The sequence below is a fragment of the Xenopus laevis genome, chromosome 2S, assembly GCF_017654675.1.
Source record: "Xenopus laevis strain J_2021 chromosome 2S, Xenopus_laevis_v10.1, whole genome shotgun sequence".
Taxonomy (NCBI): Eukaryota; Metazoa; Chordata; class Amphibia; order Anura; family Pipidae; genus Xenopus; species Xenopus laevis.
The window spans coordinates 129,112,472-129,132,960 of NC_054374.1; the positions used below are offsets into that span (position 1 = coordinate 129,112,472).

Genomic DNA, 20,489 nt, shown 5'->3' on the forward strand with positions numbered 1-20,489 from the left:
ACTTTTATTATACAGATTTTTGTGTCTGGGTGACCGGGCCACTTTAAAGGGGTGGTTCACCTTTCAGTTAACTTTTAAAAATGTTATAGAATGGCCAATTCTAAGCAATGTTTCAATTGGTCTTTGTTATTTATCTTTTATAGTTTTTAAACTTTTTTTTTTATGACTCTTTGCAGCTTTCAAATGAGGGTAACTGACCCCATCTAAAAACAAATGCTCTGTAAGGCTACAAATGTATTGTTATTGCTACTTTTTATTACTCATCTTTTTATTAAGGCCTCTCCTATTTATATTCCAGATTCAAATCAATGCATGGTTGCTAGGGTGAATTGGACCCTAGCTACCAGACTGCTTAAAATGCAAATTGATGAGCTGCTGAATAAAAAGCAAAATAACTCAAACGTTAAATAATAAAAAATGAAAACCAATTGCAAATTGTCTCAGAATATCACTCTCTACATCATACTAAAGGTTAACTCAAAGATGAACAACCCATTTAAATGTTTCTGTTAGGCAAAAATGTAATGTAGAAAGGCTGGAGTGACTGGGTGTTTAACATAATAGCCAGAACACTACTTCCTGCAGATCTGCTGTGTATCCTGTGCCTTTTCTGTTTTTCAGCTTAAATGAATGGCTACACAGCAGCTTGTTTATATAAATATATAGCAGTGTTTCTGAAGCAAATACACCAGTTTTACCAGTGCAATATATTTTAATTAATTTAATACACTTTAATTTGTTGGTGTTACGGTTACTTTGGATAAATCAGGGCATATGCTGTGAAGATATATTTATATATATTTAATCTTATTTGTGGACTGTTCATATATTACTGGTTCTTCCTATTACATTCAGCCTTTCATTTTCTCCTGACCCATTGAAAGAAGAGAAAAAGAAAGATTGTACAGTCATAACCGGCACAGTGAAGAGAAATGAAACAAATCACAAGATGTTTTGAAAAAAAAAAAAAGTCACTCCGTTTATTTGAGGTTGGACGGGGAAAAATAGAAATTTGAATAATTTATCTTTCTCTGCTCACTACTGAATTAAGGAGAAGCAGGAGGGGGATACAAAAAATTCCTTAGCCACAATTTCTTCTGATGACGGTTGAATCTGTAGCTCTCGGCCTCCCTTGCGATGTCACAGAAAGAATGAGAATTCATCACTTCTGAGAGGAGAGGGGGGGTGAATGATTGGACCACGAGGAAGCAGAAAAGGCACTTACTAAATAGCCTGTCTTCCCCTCTAGTGAAGGGGTGGATAAATTGCTAACTAACTTCCCCCCGCACATCATCCCCACTGGGCAGAGTTAAACTATGGAGAAAATTCAGCCGTTCAATACCGTCCGGATAAGTTCTGTAAATAAAAAATACAAAAACAAATATCAAACATAAGGCAGGAACAGATGGGCGTTGGGATGTGCACGCAGCTGTTTGTCACAGTCTGTATAGAAGGTTTAGGTCAGGGAGCCGTGTCACTACTGACTGTACAGAAGTCCAGTAACTGCTCCTGGGGGAGACAGAGGTCTCTAAATCTGCACAAACTGGCAAAGGCTCCCCCTTGGCATCTCTTATTTTATGAGTTTTAAAAAAAAAGGTTAAATATACCCTCTTTTTAACATGAGCTCATTCAGCTGGGCGGACATAAAATAAGATGCATAAACACAGTCTGAACTGCCAACGAAAATGAATTCGTGGTTTTAGCCCACACAACTGAATCCACAGATTGAAAGGGAACCACAATGCTCTGGATCACAGACGATTTCTCAGGAGTAATCCAAACAACTGGATTTTTTCCAATCTGCAGAATCCAGTTTGTCTGAAATTGTTCTTTCTAGATGCTGTTTATGCAGCTTTTTATATAAGCTCAACTGAATGGTCTTATACCTAAAAAGGGTTGTTTGTTTTAAAAAAAAAAAAAAAAAAAAAAAATCTAAACATTGTAGGGATGTTTTTACCCGATCCATTTTCAAAGGGCCCAATTAAGGGAGAGAAATGAAGTCTTGTCAAACAGCAAGTCACAGTACACAACCCAGGGCTGAAGGGATGGGGCTCCTGGGTGCACTGCAAAGTCCAGTCTGTTGTTTCCTCCAACACTGCATGGAAAAAACAAACCCAACCCAGGAGCCCCAATCCCCATTGTTTAACAGCAGATAAAACATCTGTCAAATTTGTCTACATAATCAGCAGAACAGGAAATAAGCTATGGCATCAAATAAAGACTGAAGTAGGGAAGTTTCAGCCAAAAGCATGAAAGACCAGAAACGGTCTCTAACATCTAAAGCATGGCTAAAGTCTGGAGGCAAGACAAGCAAAAAGGTTCTATGTTGGAGCAGAAGGAAGATACTGTACACGCAATCCTCAGATTTACTTCCAATCTGCACAAGCAGCAGGGAACAGGTTCGCCATAACCTTGTAGCATATATTTTCGGATTATTTTGGGTGACCTCAATAAATAATTGTGCACTCTCATACCAACCTTTCCCCGTCATTATCTTGCCTGGTCACAATGGGGCTCATTTATAAACACTGGGAAAATGTGCATCTGAGTTGCAGTCAGCTGCAGGGTGAACACTGAAAGCAATCATCTAACTATGAATGACTGTGAAGCCCTTCCACTACCTTTGCTGATAATCTTCCCTGTGCATTTTATTTGTGGTTTAGTACATGCCACAACCAGATTTTACCAACGATAACTAGGGATGCTCTGAATCCAGGATTTGGATGAATCCAAGAGCCTGGCTGGACCAAATAGGAACCCAACAACCACCCACATGTAACTTGTGCCCACAGCAAGCGTCTGGGTTTGGTATTCAGACTGATCCCAGTGAGAAGGGTTTGGTCAAATTCAGAACCAAAGGGTTTAATGCACGCCTATTAACATTTAGTATATTTAGTTGCTACATTTGTTGTGTTTGTCCCTGCTGAGCAGAATCCCTGAGTTTCATTAAAGACAACTGTTTGAAATATTAGCAACTATTGTATCAATTCTCAGATATTGCTGATAAATGTATCCACTAAATGTAGCCACTAAATGTAGCCACTAAATGTAGCCACTAAATGTAGCCGTTCAGATGCTCCTGGATCGCTGAGCTGCCAGACTCAAACACCAGAGACACAAACATTTAACTTAAATTTTGGGGAAATGGGTAAAAATAAAAGATGGAAAGCAATTGAAAAAAATAAAAAAAAGTGTTACTGGTGAATCAGATGAAAACAAATTAACTGGAAAAAGTGTTTGGAAGGTGAACAACCTCTTTAAGCAGAGGGGCAATTCCTCCAAAAGGATTTAAATATGTTTTACAGTATTTTCTGTTTGTAGTCTAGGATAATGTTTATAATGCAGCTCACATTTTCTTCCTAAACATACACACACAATTTTCACACAGTGGCATTTAAACTGCAGTTCTACTTTCAACCCTTTCACTTTTTCTTCTTTCCAACTCCAGAATTTCATGGGCAATAGCTGGAGAGCCACAGTTCCACTAAATATCAATGACTGGCCAGCTCCCAGCATAGTCCCAAGTGAAAGTCTCTACCGGTTCTAAAAAAACAGTTTATGCAAGTGTTCCCATAATGCACAGCAAACACACACACATACTACTGGATATTCAGTTAAGAGACAGTAGCTGGCTACCAGCAGAAGACACTTGTTAACCAAGCCAGATAAGCTGCAATAATAAAAATATTGAGTTAGCAGCAATCTGTTAAATGCTAAACTACTACGTAGAGCAAGGAACATGCAGACAGGCCGGGTCACCCAGAAGAGAAACCGGGCAGAAAATACCAAAGGAATAAACTGAAACTAGTAGTAGGAACCAGCATACCCACGGAGTGAAGTCACGAAGATAAGATGTGCCTGACAAACTCTGTGGGAACGAAAATCATCAGAGACAAGATATCATATACCACCATGCACAAGTGGCCCCCACCCAAACCACTGCTATATCCCCAGTAACACCACTCTTCCCAGAACATTCCTAATCAGCTGCCCCGTAAGAGTTGTCAGAAACTATATCATTCAACATTAGGGAGATAAACACGTTTACAGCGAAGATGCGTGCAGAGTACTCACCTTCATAGTTAATGCAACCATTGGCATCTTCATGAGCACTTAAAAGGGTCTCTACTTCATCTTCTGTCAACTTCTCTCCTGTGGAACAGACAAAATAAATCATATATATGTGTGTGTGTGTGTGTGTGTGTGTGTGCGTATGTATATATATATATATATATATATATATATATAAATAATACACAAAAGCCATGAATATCCTGTAAATTATATCCTTATAAACGGTGAGTAGTGATGTCATCATTTATAAACGGTGAGTAGTGATGTCATTTCTGTCACATGACTCACTAAAATTTGTGTATTATAATAAATAAAGTACCCCCAGTTGTAAAATATGAGGATATTAGAAGTTACCTCGGAGTTCCATGACCTGTATAAAAACACTCGGCCTTCGGCCTCGTGTTTTTATATGGTCATGAAACTCCTCGGTAACTAATAATATCCTTATATTTTACAAGAGGGGGTACTTTATTCATTATATATATATATATCAGGCACAAACACCATCTTTCATCACAAACAAGTGTAGACAAGTTTAAGGCTCATGGACAACATGGTAAATTATCCTTAGCAGGTAATTTGCATTGATGGCTCAAATCAGGGTTGCCAGGTTGGCAGCTTTCCAGCCAAATTGGGCTACTAATTTAAAGCGCAGGTGGGTTTTGAGTACAAACTAGCCAAGGTATGGATTTGGGCTACTTTTTGGGCCTTTGGCTGGTTTGTACTTTGGAAACCAGCCAGTTTTTTTTTGCCCTAATGTGCCAAGCCTGTGTCTCCCAGTGCATTTTGGGTAATGTAGTTTTATTTAACAATTTGCCAACTGCCAAGTTTAATGTAAGACTACAATACCCAGCATGCAATGGGACTGACTTGTGAAGAAGTTGGGAATTACCAGATTTTGGGCTCTGTACCCCAGTCTCCCATCACAACATTTTCACAGCTTTCCTCAATTTCAGACAATTGGGGGCAAAAATCTGCAGGACACTAAAATGTCTAGAGGTTGACCTGTTTTACCAATATTTATTGAAATTGTACATGTATTATGGGGGCACCTGTACCTCCTGGGCCCCCCCTGATAGTCCCTGATGATGGGCGAATCTGTCCCATTTTGCTTCATGGCAAAAATTGAAAAAGGCATATTTTCATATATATTCATTTATTTTGTTTCTCTGCACATATTGTGCTATTTTTGGCCTACTTATGAAGTGCCTCTTGGCTAGTTTTGGGCTGGTTTTGAACATTAGACCTGGCAACCCTGTCTCAAATGCACATCTGGACAACGGATAGACTTCTCCCTAGCTGAAAAGCAGCAGCAAAGAACAAACATTATGCGTGCCATAAAGCAAGGAGCCCTATGTAGGACACACAGTTTTGCTTTGTCAGTGGGGGCTGAATGACATTTCATACCAGAAGAGAAAGACAAACTAAAATCAGTTAGTGGTTCTGATGACAACAGAAGCGGATTTTCATTAAGCAGGAGAGTCAAACAAAGAGATTCTTTTTTTACCCAGAGAAATGAGGACATGACGGATCTCAGAGCCCATAACAAATCCATTTCCCTCCTTGTCAAAGACTTTAAACCCTTCTAGCATTTCTTCCAATCCAGGCAAATCCTTGTTCTTGGCAATTGCTTGCAGCATGGGGAGGAACTGTTCAAACTCGAGTGTCTTGGTGTTCAGGTCTGTAGGAAAGAGTAGACAGAAATAACTAGCAGCCACACATGGACTACATAGACAATGCGGATACTTCAGGTACTGGCAGACATGTAAGTCACGCCTGCAAGTGCAAAGTTCTGTATACGAAATAAAGAAATCTTTCAGCCAATGCACAGAATGATGATTTGTGTAAGTTTTGTCTCTGCAATTTAACCAGGGACAATGGCTGCAGAACGCTCTCCAGGATAAACCATGGGAAACGCCTGTATATGTATGATGTAAAGGTGCAATTAATGGTTCCACCTATGTTTGTATGTAATAACAACCCGCATAGTAACAGTGAATTAGGTTAAAAAAAAAAAAAAAAAAAAGACGCACGTCCATCAAGTTCAACCTTTTAATCTGCCCAACTGCCAGTTGATCCAGGGGAAAGCAAAAAACCCATCTGAAGCCTCCAATTTGCCTCAGAGGGGTAAAAATTCCTTCCTAACTCCAAAATGGCAATGGGACTAGTCCCTGGATCAACTTTTACTATGAGATATCTTCCATAACCCTGTATTCCCTCACTTGCTAAACACCATCCAACCCCTTCTTAAAGCTATCTAATGTATCAGCCTGTACAACTGATTCAGGGAGACAATTCCACATCTTCACAGCTCTCACTGTAAAAAAAAAAAAACCCTTACGAATATTTAAAAACTATAAATTCATGCATCATGTTTAAAAAGGATTCCTAGTTAGTTAGTGAGAACATTTCTACTATTGGTTCCCCTAGTGAAAGAGCGTTTTAAAGTGTAAATATAAGCAAAAGCATGTGACACTTAAACATAATGGAAACTGCTCAGCCTACAGGAATATGGTACTGGAGCCCCCACACTCCCTCCCCAGAATCATTCCTTATCATTTCCACCCACCTTCAGACTTTGGGTTTCCCAGAACCTTCATCACCTCAGCGTTAGTGGGGTTCTGCCCCAGTGCCCGCATGACGTCCCCACACTGGCTGTAGTAGATCTTGCCATCGCCCACACGGTCAAAAAGTTGGAAGGACTCCTTGAAGTCTGCCACATAAAAATGAATCACTTAAAGGGGATGTTCACCTTTAATATTAATGTTTAGTATGATTTAGAGAGTGTTATTCTGAGACTATTTGCAATTGGATTAAATGTTTTATTATTTGTGGTTTTTGATTTATTTAGCAACTCCCCAGTTTGTAATTTGAGCCGTCTGGTCGCTAGGGTCAAGATTAACCTAGCAACCGTGCACTGATTAGAAAAAGAGACTGGAATATGAATAGGAGAGGCCTTAATAGAAAGAGGAATAATTAAAAGTACCAATAACAATAAATGTTTAGCCTTACAGAGCATTTGTTGTTTTGATGGGGTCAATGACCCCCATTTGAAAGCTGGAAGAGGTCAAATAACTAAAAAATTATAACATATAAATAATGAAGACCACTTGCAAAGTTGCTAGGAATTGGACAATCTAAACCAGTGGTCCCCAAACTTTTTCACCCGTGAGCAACATTCAGATGTAAAGAGTTGGGGAGCAACACAAGCATAAGCTCCTGGGGGTGCACTGCAACAAAGGGCTGTGATTGGCTATTGGTAGCCCCTATGTGGATTGGCAGCCTGCAGTAGTCTCTGTTTGGCAGTACACCTGGTTTTTATACAACCAAAACCTGCCGCCAAGTCAGGAATTCAAAAACAAGCACCTGCTTTGTGACCACTGGGAGCAAAATCCATGGGGTTGGGGAGCAACATGTTGCCAATATGCCCAATATGTATATAATGACTGTTTATGGCATCTTACAGCAGCCCCTCTGCCATTTGCCAGAAGCCACAGACTATGAGCCTGAACCTACTTGGCAGTGACTTATGTATTATCTCACAGATAGAGTTTTACCAAAATGGAAGCACAGAAGTGATAGTTAGTGCTGGAGTATTTACTTCATTACCATAAGGTGACACTCTGACATGCAGTAACCACACAGACTCTTGGAATTCAACAACTAAAGATGTAGGCACTTTTACAGTTCAAGCCTGCCTTCACTGGTTCAATATATTGTCATTTATTTCTTATTTCATTTATCAGTGAGGTGGAGAATATCTAAAGTTGCAAATAAATGTTTGTACAAGAGCTCATGCTTCAGTCTGACCTCCCACCACTGCAGGTTCACAGCACAGTGTGGAAACCAAGGATATAGGAGAATAACGCACAAAACATTCCTTGAGCCGAGTGTTGCACACACTCTCACACACACACTCACACTCCAGTGACAAGTCACCTGAACACACAAACCTGACACAGCAGTAGTGGAAACCTAGAAATGGAACTGTACAGACATTCCTAACAGCACAGCGTATTGTTAGCTTTCAGTAATGGGTACGGACTGACTGACTAAATAAAAAATGAAACCTGCTAAGCTCCCAGGAGTTTACAATAATGAGAAATGTGACCAAGATCAGACAGATTTCTGCTGACTAATAATCTCTATTGCCCTGCCTCGGACCTACAGTTAAGAAACTCCACTTCATCGACTATCCATTACAATATATTATTTGACTCCAATATTTCTTGTAGTTATAAAACCTATACAAGTGTCTATTACACAAGGTTCTGGTGCTGTGAGGAGTGAATTAGCCAAGAAACAGTGAATGTAAGCAATTAGGTGGGGGTGGGGTGTATCCCAGCGGTTCCTTCCTGTGGCACTCCCTAATCTCACCCCTCCTGCTGGATTCCTTTCAGAGGAAATCATTTCCCGGGCACTTTGTAATTTATCTCGGCAGAGTGAGCCCAGTACAACCCACAGTAGATCTGAGGCAGCTTTGCACCAACTCACAGAACCAGCACTTAACCTAAGCAGAAACAATCCAGCCTGCAGGAATTTAGCCCGACAGGAATGCAGGGAGCTCAGCCCCATCCTCCTCACTGCCAACCCCTCCTCTGCTGACAGTTGTGCACAGACAGGCTCAGAATGAGGCTTTGTTACCATATAAGGCATTCAGAGAACAGTCTGGCAGCCATTTTACTGTGAGGGGAGAGGGAGGGAGTGTGTGTGTGTCAGAGAACAATGTAGGTGCGGAAGGAACATAAACACTGTCTGCACCAACACGCCCAGAGCCCTGCATTAAACAGAGACAGGCATCTGTAGTGCATCCAATTACAGGTCTTTTGCCACAAGCCTATTATAATGTAGCACTGGGATATTCACCATAGCATTCATATTAAACTCACTTTCCACAACAAGATCCCCAGCCTTGCATAAGAGTGAATTAGTACAGCTATATGCAATATAGTGTGAGGAGGTGGTTCCCACAATGAGCCTTAGCTCACACAAGAAGATAAACGTAGATTAGGGAAAAGACAACAACGCATTTCATGCCATTCACAAAGCAGGGCAGGTTTTGCACAGAAACACAGCACTCTGGCTAACTTTGAGTTACATGCAGCACTGCAGAATAGGGAGGACAAGTGTTGTTGCTGAACAAGAGCCTCACAGCTCACGGGCAGCCAATGACTGCTGGAGGGGTGAGGAGTATTAGTGGTACAATATTAGAGAAAAGGGATCACCTAGATCAGTTCAAAAAGCACAAGATTAGAGAAAAAAAAGAGAACAAGGAGACTTGGGAAAGAGTAATGGGGGAAGAGATGCCAGTTTAGTGTGGGGGGCAGAACACTCGCTTACCATCCGGACTGCTCAGGGTTAAAGTCAATCTTGAGTGAGTAGAGAGAAAAGAGAGACAGGGTGAGGAGGGACAGAGGAAAGAGACAGAGGAAAGAGACAGAGGAAAGAGAGACAGAGGTGAGGGGGGACAGAGGGAAGAGACACAGGATGAGAAGGGACAGAGGGAATCGGAGGGATGAAAGGGTTTAGGAAGACAGATCATCACTAATTGTCCAGCCCTCACCCAAGAGGGAGCCAAAGTGTCACTTACCGATAATCTGATCATCTGAAAAGTCGCACTGTTCAAAGAGAAAGAGAAGACATGAGACAGGCCCAGCCTCACCCAGACACCCGCCCACAGCACTACATGAAACAAAGATGCCCCACGTCTCACAGCTGCATTAGGGGACGGAGGAAACTAATCCAGAAGATGTCACTGGAATCCACCATGTTACACAATCTGCTCGCTAGCAACTGGACAGACAACGTGCGGCCCTCCAGCCTTTTTTATCATTCAACCCCAAGACCTTGACACAATGTATGTAAGAGACTACTGTCTTATCAGCTACTGGGAGGCCGCAGGTAGCAGCTTTGGCGCTAGAGCCCTAGGGAGAGACTATCAGCTCGCGGCCCCTCCTCACCATCTTGCCTCGTCCTCTCCCTTCCGGAATGTGAGCCGCAACTCCCGGCTAGTTACCTTTCTAGCACTAGTTGCGTCACAGTTCTGCAACATAAAAGCCAACCAATCAAACGAGCCCAAGGCGTCCAAAGTGATTATAAGGAAGTACTTGGAGCAGAAAGCGTCTCGTCTTTATTCTGTGCGCTCTCTGCTGGTGAATAAGCAGTACTGCATGTGATGACTTCCTACCACAAATACAATTCCTCAACGATTTTTTAATACAGAATTATTACATGATATCATAAGCTGACACTTTGCAAATTTATTTTATTAGGTAAAATTTCATTGCTCGGTTTATAGCCAAATGTCTGTCATTTATAGATACACTGAGATATATTCTTAATATTTGATATAGTGTACTGGTTAAATAGGAAAATGAAAACAATATAAACCCTTCTTATAATGAATAGGATATAGTTTATATATATTTAATAAAGTGACTCCTGTAGGGAAGACATAACATAATAACATACCCCCCCACACCCAATATAAACGTTTTAAAAAAACCTTTTGGTTTAGAAAATGTAATTTTCTTCAACCATCAAATGCCAGAGGGACCCCCCCCCCACACACACACACCAGAAAACCTTACACTGTGGGCCCATTTTCCAAACTATTATTCCTCCTCACTCAACCTCTTTATTCTTCCATTATTAAGCATATATTTCCCCATAAAGAAATAGGGAATAACCATGAAATTGGCCAAATGGTTAGAAGCAAAAGCACTGACACCTGGATCCCCCCGGAGTTTTCCTGGTATCCCAGTGGGCCAGTCCGACACTGGCTTTATGTTTTTTAGTTTAAAACCTTAAGAATGGCTGAGGTTCCCTTTAACATAATGCAGGAAAAATGCAGCATGTTGCGTCTCAACCTGCGTTCGGCGCCTACACGCGCCTGTGTGAGTAAAGCCCCATTGGAAAAAATGTAATGCGTCTATTCCTGTGCTCCCCTGCGGCTGAACGCAGAAAACCGGAACGCAGGGGTGCGCAGCTTCAACTGCTCCTCAGTAAGAGCCCTAAGACTGACTCCACACTATGCTGATTTAATTTAATGCAGAAATAGTCCCTACATTCCAATCAGCTATCGCCCGTACCTGGGTGCAGACACAAGGAATGGATTTAGATGCCTAAATGCGTAAGTATGCATTTCAGTGCAGAAATCTTCTTTGTGTGCCTGCACTCGGGCTGATGTAGTTGTTCTGGGTGCAGGCACAGGGGTAAGCTGATTGTAGTGTAGGGGCTGTAGAGGTTTCAGCTTGTGCTTATCTGTAGCCTGGGATCAGCCTGGTGTGGCCATAGCCTAAGGCTCAAGTAAACCTGCCACAGGAAGCAAAGAAGCCCTCCATTGTTACTATTCATTGATATTGTATTGTGCATATGGCTGACCTCTCAGAATGGGCTACTCTAAGGCATTGGTGCAATCAAGCAACTACCCTATCATAAAGGCACCTTTTTGCCATTTATTAAGGTGATCTTGCCCTCACATATGCTATTGCCAATGGCATCAATAAAAGCACACATGTATCAAGTCAGCAGCTCATTCAGTTTTACAGAACAGGCAGAGCAGGGCAGTTTGTATTAGTGATGTGAGGGCCGACCCAAAACCCGTGGAACCAGCATCGGGTGGGTTTGGGCCAACACCTGCACATCGTCTGTAGGACATGGGTGGGTTCAGGTTGAGCTCTTCCTTCTGCTCTCCCTCCCCACAACCTTCTTGTGTCAGCTTCTTGTGCCTGTCCCTTTCATGATGTAACTCTTACCCATACAGGTATAATGTTGGGGGCAGGACCATGCCGCACAGGCAGCTACCCTAACAGCACGTCACCAATACTCTGAGATTACTCTGTATTATGAGCTGATTTTTTGTATCTAAAAGCTGAAGAGACTGTAGTAAAGGGAGGGGTTGGTTTATACAGAGGGCTTCCCTGTGTACTGGTGACTTGATTTCATTGTGCTCATACAAACAAGAAGTAGAATGTGACTTTACTTCCAATTAGGTATTGCCCTGTTTCGTGCAGGTTACACAATATTCCTATACCACAATGACTCTTTGCTTGGGCAGCTGTCATGGTTTGGCGAGTGCTGTTACTGGAGTGTGTTCCAGTTATGGGTACCCAACTGCGTCTCCCTAACTATACAGTAAAATGAAAGAGCATTGAGGCTGATTCTTATTCAGTCAGAGTAATAGATACTATTGTTCATGGTGTGACCAAGAAGATATATAAAAAGAAATCCTATGAAATTACACTCCCAGGCTCCATGCCAGACACTGCAGCAACAGCACAAGACCGATTTACAACAAGGGTTGCTGGGTGGGTGTTTTTTTTACATGGGGGCAAACAAAGCTCAGCCAGCTGGCATTACAGGAGGGATGGAGACACAAGTTCTTTAGGTTAATAAGGGCTTCCTCTCAGTAAATATTCAGTTTACTGGTTCTGTCATTGAAGTGTACTGTATGTACAGGGGAAAGGTGGTCAGTCTGGTACACCCTCCAGTCCATGGCCTGAGCACCAAGGCAAGATATAGGTGGGTGGGAGAAAGGGCTTTTATCTTGGACTCCAGTGTAAAGAGACCCTGGTAGCAATTTATATTGAAGTTCAAAGGGCATAGTGTATTACTAACAGCTCTTGTGGAAGTGGGAGTGCAATTAAATGGTGGTGACAATTAAATGTGAAAAAAATCCCAATAGAATGGTTTTGGCACCAGCACAAATGTATGCAGCTTAGTTCCCCTCCAGTGCAAGGTTGCCTTTGGTTAAATGGACTCTATAGGAAAAGTTCTTGCCATATACAGTATTTAAGAGCTTTCTGGATCTATTTATAATATAGAGAGAGAAAGAGCCAGGGAGCATTACTTCAACTAATTGTACAGACAGTAACCTTCCTAGGTTGTGACTGGCATTTGCTGGCAGAATTCTAAATTATTAATAGTATTGATAATATCATGGCTAGCACCTCATTGCCTGCATGCAGACGGTGTCCCTTACACTGTATTTAATCTGGCACCTGGGAAAGATAAGCTTTGGTTACTGCTGAATCTAAGTCCCCATCGTCTTTTGGAAGACACTGTATATTTGCAGAGGTTGAGTTTAGACTCAAGGCAATTGTTTTAGCTATTTCAATGAATAATAAAATCTGTATTATTTGCAGGTCTGTCCAACTGGTGGCCCGCGACCCCCCTTGTGTGCCCCCCACATGAAAGCCTGCCTGCTGGGTCTACTTACCATGTGAGCTTTAAAGGTATCACTATAGAGATTAACTGGCCCCTGCATTGTTTAAACCTCAAATTCAGACTGTAATGCTCAGTATTGTTCACACATGTAATCCCCCCTGCATTGTTCACACAAGATGTGGAACTAGGGGTAGGCAGAATAGGCACGTGGTGGCCTGTATGTGCCATACTCTGCCTGTGGAACATACGCCTGGTATTTGTTCTGGGGTCTTGTTAGCATTTGAAAATTATTGTTAGGGGCCCCTAAGGTGTTTAATCATGTGCTGGGGGTGCTGTGTTATCCACAGGGGAGGAGGAGGCATATGGATTTAAGGGTATATCTTAATATGATTTAACCTTTTTCTCGTGTGAATGATAAGTGATTTCCCTGCAGTGAGCACCAACCATTTGGTTTTTTGGTGTGCTACTACTATTAATGTGGACGTGGTCTTGTGGTGACATGGATGTGGTTTAAAAACGGGGAGTGGTCAACACTGGCTTCCATTATCGGCCCTTCACCATGTAGGCCAGAAAAATTCCCTCTGTACCACAGAAGTTGGACAGCACAGATATACAGCATTATAGTTTGTCCTTAGTTTATAATAAAACCTAAGTTAACAATATCCCAAATCCATCTAATAAGTAAACTCTGCTATATATAAGGTTTATATACCTTTATTTTAATACATTGTATGCTATCTTTAAATACACATTTTCAATTATTTGCAGCTTAAAAAAGACCATATAATAGATGGCCTTCCAGTAATTCTGAGCTTTCTGGATATTTTATTTTCTGGCTGAAACAAATCCTGTATGTGCATCAAGTCTTTCTACTATAGTTTTCAAAGTATCTAGGGGAAAATAAGCAGTTAACCAACTGCCCCTTTGGAAGGGCTTCAGCTTCCTTCCTTTTAACCCTCATAGGGGTGCCCCCCGCGGATGTACCTGTATATACATTTCCTGAGTATAACCTGCATAACCAGCATTAAAGCTCTAATTCAGCATGTATGGAGCAAGATGACTAGGGAGGTGCTTGGAGCACCCTGGGGAGCAGCTTCTCTAGCACAGATGGGGGAAAGGGTGCTTGGGAGAAAGGCAGGTTATAGTTTTAATTCAATTAAGTTATTAGGAAGGTGGATAAGGTAATCTGTTGCAAGAACCCTAAATGCCAAACTATCGTAGATTGCCTGATGCTATGGTTCAGCATGTGGTGGAGCAAGTAGACACATTATTAGGTGGGGCTGGGAATAGATATTTGGAAGGAGCTGGGGATTAGGGATGTCGCGGACTGTTCACCGGCGAACTTGTTCGTGCGAACATCGGCTGTTCGCGTCCGCCGCAAGTTCGCGAACGTCGCGCGACGTTCGCCATTTTGGGTTCCCTTACCTGGCGCTTTTTTTTGACCTCTCATCCCAGACCAGCAGATACATGGCAGCCAATCAGGAAGCTCTCCCTCCTGGACCACCCCCACACCCCCTGGACCACTCCCCTTCCATATATAAACTGAAGCCCTGCAGCGTTTTTTCATTCTGCCTGTGTGTGCTTGGAAGAGCTAGTGTAGGGAGAGAGCTGCTAGTGATTTCACTGATTTGAGGGACAGTTGATAGTAAGTTTGCTGGCTAGTAATCTACTTGATACTGCTCTGTATTGGAGGGACAGAAGTCTGCAGGGATTTGAGGGACATTTTAGGGTAGCTTTGCTGGCTAGTAATCTACCTTCTACTGCAGTGCTCTGTATGTAGCTGCCTGCTGTGGGCACTGATCTCTTCTGATCTCATCTGCTGACTGCTGTAATAACCCAATAGTCCTTGTAAGGACTGCTTTTATTTTCTTTTTTGTTGTTTTACTTTGCTACTTTAACAGCCAAGTGCTATTAGTCTAGCAGTGTTGGGGAGTGGGACTGGTGTGCTACTGTGCTGCTCCTAGTAGTTCAGCAGCACCAACCCGAGAATATTTTTTTTTTTAATATACATATAATTTATTTTTTTATTTTACTTATCTTACTGTTCTTTAAGGTGTCCAGTGCTGTTTGCTGTTCTTCATAGTAGTGCACCAATAGTAGTGCACTTGCAGGCATTATTTGCCCAGTGGCCATCTAGCTGTGTGAGCTTGTTCACATTCTGTCTAAATATCAATAATAATACCGTCTCCAGAAACACCACCTGAGTGACGTTTTTCAAGCAGCAATAATATATTCCGTATCCACCACTGCTGTAGTGTATACGTTGACCTTGTAGGCATTATTTGCCCAGTGTGTTCTTCATTTTCAAACCACTGCCACTTAGCTGTGTGAGCTTTTTCACATTCTGTCTAAATATCAATAATAATACCGTCTCCAGAAACACCACCTGAGTGACGTTTTTCAAGCAGCAATAATATATTCCGTATCCACCACTGCTGTAGTGTATACGTTGACCTTGTAGGCATTATTTGCCCAGTGTGTTCTTCATTTTCAAACCACTGCCATCTAGCTCTGTGAGCTTGTTCACATTCTGTCTAAATATCAATAATAATACCGTCTCCAGAAACACCACCTGAGTTGTTGTTGTTTTTGTTTTAAAAATAATGCCAGGCAAAGGCAGGCCGCCACGCAGAGGCACTAGGGGTCGTGCTGCTATGCTATCCTGTGGCCCTAGGAAATTGCCCAGTTTTAAAAAGGCAATGACCCTGAACTCCCAAAATGCTGAAGAGGTAGTTGACTGGCTTACACAGCACACCCCATCCTCTACCGTTTCTAACTTTACCACAACATCCTCATCCTCCACTGCTATGGGCACCCCACGTAACACTTCCTCCACCACCGGCGCCCCTTCTTCACTGGAGTCAGAGGAGTTATTTTCACATGAGTTTCTTGAACTGAGTGATGCGCAACCATTATTGGCAGAAGAAGATGAAGGAGATGAGGACGTTACACCAGATTTAATTCTGGCAGAGAACACAACAGAGATGGACATAATGAGTGATGACGAGGAGGTCCCCGCTGCTGCTTCCTTCTGTGAGCTGTTAGAAGAAATTGATGCATCTGAGGAGAATGATGATGAGGAGATTGATGTTTTGTGGGTGCCCAGAAGAAGAGAGCAAGAGGAGGATAGTTCAGATGGAGAGACGGAGAGTCAGAGAGGCAGGAGGAGAATAAGACTTAGAAGAAGCAGGGAGGACAGCTCGCAGGGAACAGTAGGGCAACAACATGTATCGGCACCTGTGGTCAGCCGGCCAACGCACCCGCCATTGCCGCCAACGCCGCCGACTTCTACTTTTACCCCCAGATTGCCAGCCTCAAAAAGGTCAGCAGTGTGGGATTTTTTTAATGTGTGTGCCTCTGACAAAAGCGTTGTAATTTGCAATGAGTGCAGTCAGAAACTGAGTCTTGGGAAGCCCAACAGCCACATAGGTACAACTTCTATGCGAAGGCACATGAACGGCAAGCACAAAGCACTTTGGGAGCAACAGGCAAACTAAAAGCCACCCTCCTTCGGGTCCAGCATCTTACTGCTCTACCTCTGCTGTCCTTGACCCGTCTGAACCACCCTCCACTCCGCCTTCCACCTTGACCACCAGTTCCCATTCCCAGTCATCTGCCCCCAGCCAAGTTTCTGTGAGGGCCATGTTTGAGCGTAAGAAGCCAATGTCTGTGAGTCACCCCCTTGCCCGGCATCTGACAGCTGGCTTGTCTGCACTCTTAGCCCGCCAGCTTTTACCATACCAGCTGGTGGACTCTGAGGCCTTCCGCAAATTTGTAGCAATTGGGACACCGCAGTGGAAGGTACCCAGCCGCAATTTTTTTTCAAAAAAGGGAATACCACACCTGTACCACCATGTGCAGAGCCAAGTCACCGCATCTCTGTCACTTAGTGTTGGGCCAAAGGTCCATATGACTACTGACGCATGGTCCTCCAAGCATGGTCAGGGCAGGTATGTCACCTACACTGCCCACTGGGTGAACTTGGTCATGGCTGGGAAGCAGGAAATGTGTGGCTCAACAACGACAGTGGAGTTGGTGTCACCGCCACGGATTGCACGCGGTTCTGCCACCACCTCTACTCCTCCTTCGCTCTCTACCTCGTCTTCTTCCTCTTCTTCGTCCTCTGCTGCTGGGTCCTCCTCCTCCTCCACACCTGTGCACCCCCAGCTCCCCCTAGGCTATTCGACGTGCCAGGTACGCCGTTGTCATGCTGTCTTGGGGATGACGTGCCTGGAAAGCAAAAACCATACCGGATCTGTACTCCTGTCATCTCTGCAGTCACAGGCCGATCGGTGGCTGACCCCACACCAACTGAAGATCGGAAAAGTGGTGTGTGACAATGGAAGCAATCTGTTGGCAGCACTGAGACTGGGCAATTTAACACATGTGCCCTGCATGGCACATGTTCTGAATTTAATAGTACAACGTTTTGTCTCAAAGTACCCAGGATTCCAGGACGTTCTCAGGCAGTCCAGGAAGGTGTCGGCCCATTTCAGACGTTCCTATACAGCCATGGCACGCCTTGCTGACATTCAGCAGCGGTACAACATGCCAGTCAGGCGTTTGATTTGCGACAGCCAGACTCGCTGGAATTCAACGCTCCTCATGTTGGAACGTCTGCTGCAACAACAAAGAGCCGTCAACGAATACCTGTTTGAACTGGGTGGTAGGACTGGATCTGCAGAGCTGGGGATTTTTTTCCCCCGTTACTGGGTGCTTATGCGCGATGCCTGCAGGCTCATGCGCCCTTTTGAAGAGGTTACAAATATGGTCAGTCGCACCGAAGGCACCATCAGCGACCTAATACCCTTTGCTTTCTTCCTGGAGCGTGCCGTGCGACGAGTGACAGATGAGGCTGTAGACCAGCGTGACGAGGAGCAGGAAGCGCACGATTTCTGGTCGGAATCACCAGAACGAACCCAGGCACCTGCTGCAACGCAGGGAGAGGTGTCAGAAGTGGAGTCAGAGGAGGAAGGTGGCTTTGTGGAGGAGGAGGACCAACAGGAGCAGGCTTCCCAGGGGGCTGGTGGTGACCTTTTGGGGACCCCTGGTCTTGTACGTGGCTGGGGGGAGGAGACCGTGGATGATGCAGTCCTTGATAACGAGGAAGCGGAGATGGATACCTCTGCATCCAACCTTGTGAGAATGGGGTCTTTCATGCTGTCATGCCTGTTGAAGGACCCCCGTATCAAGAGGCTTAAGGAGAAGGACCTGTACTGGGTCGCGACTCTACTAGACCCTCGGTACAAGCATAAAGTGGCAGAAATGTTACCAACATACCACAAGTCTGAAAGGATGCTGCATTTACAAACCAGCCTGCAAAACATGTTGTACAATGCTTTTAAGGGTGATGTCACTTCAGGAACTCATCAACATTCCAGGGGCAGAGGTGCCAGTAATCCTGCCACGAGCGCACCTGCAAGGACAAAGCACTTTGGCCACTCTGTAACGTCAGACATGCAAATGTTTTTCAGCCCAAGGCAGCGGCAGAACCCTTCGGGATCCACCCTCAAAGAACGCCTCGACCGGCAGGTAGCGGACTACCTGGCATTAACTGCAGATATCGACACTCTGAGGAGCGATGAACCCCTGGACTACTGGGTGCGCAGGCTTGATCTGTGGCCAGAGCTGTCACAATTTGCCATGAACCTCTTGTCTTGCCCCGCCTCAAGTGTCCTCTCAGAAAGGACCTTCAGTGCAGCAGGAGGGATTGTAACTGAGAAGAGAACTCGCCTAGGTCACAAAAGTGTGGATTACCTGACCTTTATTAAAATGAATGAGGGGTGGATCTCGGAGGGTTACTGCACGCCGGAAGACTTGTTCTGAGTTTCTGATTCTGACTCCCCATGCAGCTGTCCTTCTCTGCACGCCTCATGACTCCACATACAGCTGTCCTTTAGCGTCCTCCTCCCTCCACCACCGTTACAAACTAGGGTGCAAACCCTACTGGTTTAATTTGAATCCAGGTAAATCCTGAGTTTTTCTGGCCTCTGTGCTTCAGTGGCTGCGACCAAAAAAACCAGAATATTTTCAGCATTTATATGGCATATTTTTTCTGGCCTCTGTGCTTCAGTGGCTGCGACCAAAAAAACCAGAATATTTTCAGCATTTATATGGCATAATTTTTCTGGCCTCTGTGCTTCAGTGGCTGCGACCAAAAAAAACAAAATATTTTCAGCATTTATATGGCATATTTTCCTGGCCTCTGTGCTTCAGTGGCTGCGACCAAAAAATTGAATATTTTCAGCATTTATATGGCATATTTTTTCTGGCCTCTGTGCTTCAGTGGCTGCGACTAAAAAAAACAGAATATTTTCAGCATTTATATGGCATATTTTTCCTGGCCTCTGTGCTTCAGTGGCTGCGACCAAAAAAATTGAATATTTTCAGCATTTATATGGCATATTTTTCTGGCCTCTGTGCTTCAGTGGCTGCGACTAAAAAAAACAGAATATTTTCAGCATTTATATGGCATATTTTTCCTGGCCTCTGTGCTTCAGTGGCTGCGACCAAAAAAATTGAATATTTTCAGCATTTATATGGCATATTTTTTCTGGCCTCTGTGCTTCAGTGGCTGCGACAAAAATAAATGAATATTTTCAGCATTTATATGGCATATTTTTTCTGGCCTCTGTGCTTCAGTGGCTGTGACAAAAAAATGAATATTTTCAGCATTTATATGGCATATTTTTTCTGGCCTCTGTGCTTCAGTGGCTGCGACTAAAAAAAACAGAATATTTTCAGCATTTATATGGCATATTTTTCCTGGCCTCTGTGCTTCAGTGGCTGCGACCAAAAAAACAGAATATTTTCAGCATTTATATGGCATATTTTTCCTGGCCTCTGTGCTTCAGTGGCTGCGACCAAAATAATTTATATTGTTAGCATTTATATGGCATATTTTTCCTGGCCTCTGTGCTGCAGTGGCTGCGACAAAAAAAAAATTAATATTGTTTTCATTTATATGGCATATTTTTTCTGGCCTCTGTGCTGCAGTGGCTGCCACAAAAAAAAATTAATATTTTCAGCATTTATATGGCATATTGTTTCTGGACTTCTGGTTCAGTGGCTGCGACAAAAAAAACATAATTTTTCAGGAAAGTACACATGCCTAATTTTTCAGGGTTCTGCAACAGTGGCAAAATCGCATCTTTTATGGTCACCGCAGGTGATCAATAAAGTAGACCAAAACTGGGCCCACACTGCAGAATCAGTGTTTTTTGGTTCGCTTCACTGTACATTGAATT

The 20,489-nt window shown here is 43.3% G+C and overlaps 1 protein-coding gene across 2 annotated transcripts; it reads right to left on the minus strand.

The window, feature by feature from the left end:
- Nucleotides 1–959: 959 nt before the first annotated feature.
- myl6.S (myosin light chain 6 S homeolog) lies at nt 960–10,169 on the minus strand. 2 transcript variants are annotated; one of them, NM_001091245.1, is given in 7 exon segments: nt 960–1,356; nt 3,827–3,868; nt 4,075–4,152; nt 5,582–5,755; nt 6,644–6,787; nt 9,665–9,692; nt 10,035–10,049. In NM_001091245.1, coding segments are annotated over 6 exon segments (456 nt in total). In that variant the 5' UTR covers nt 10,038–10,049; the 3' UTR covers nt 960–1,356; nt 3,827–3,839.
- Between the last annotated feature and the right edge of the window lie 10,320 nt (nt 10,170–20,489).

Excerpts from the sequence above, each read along its gene's own strand:
- myl6.S (XM_018248174.2), bottom strand. Across the intron at positions 5,756-6,643 it reads GGGAAACCCAAAGTCTGAAG|ACCTGAACACCAAGACACTC; the intron begins GTGGGTGGAAAT and ends TCTTTCCTACAG. Across the intron at positions 4,153-5,581 it reads TCATGTCCTCATTTCTCTGG|GAGAGAAGTTGACAGAAGAT; the intron begins GTAAAAAAAGAA and ends TCTGTTCCACAG.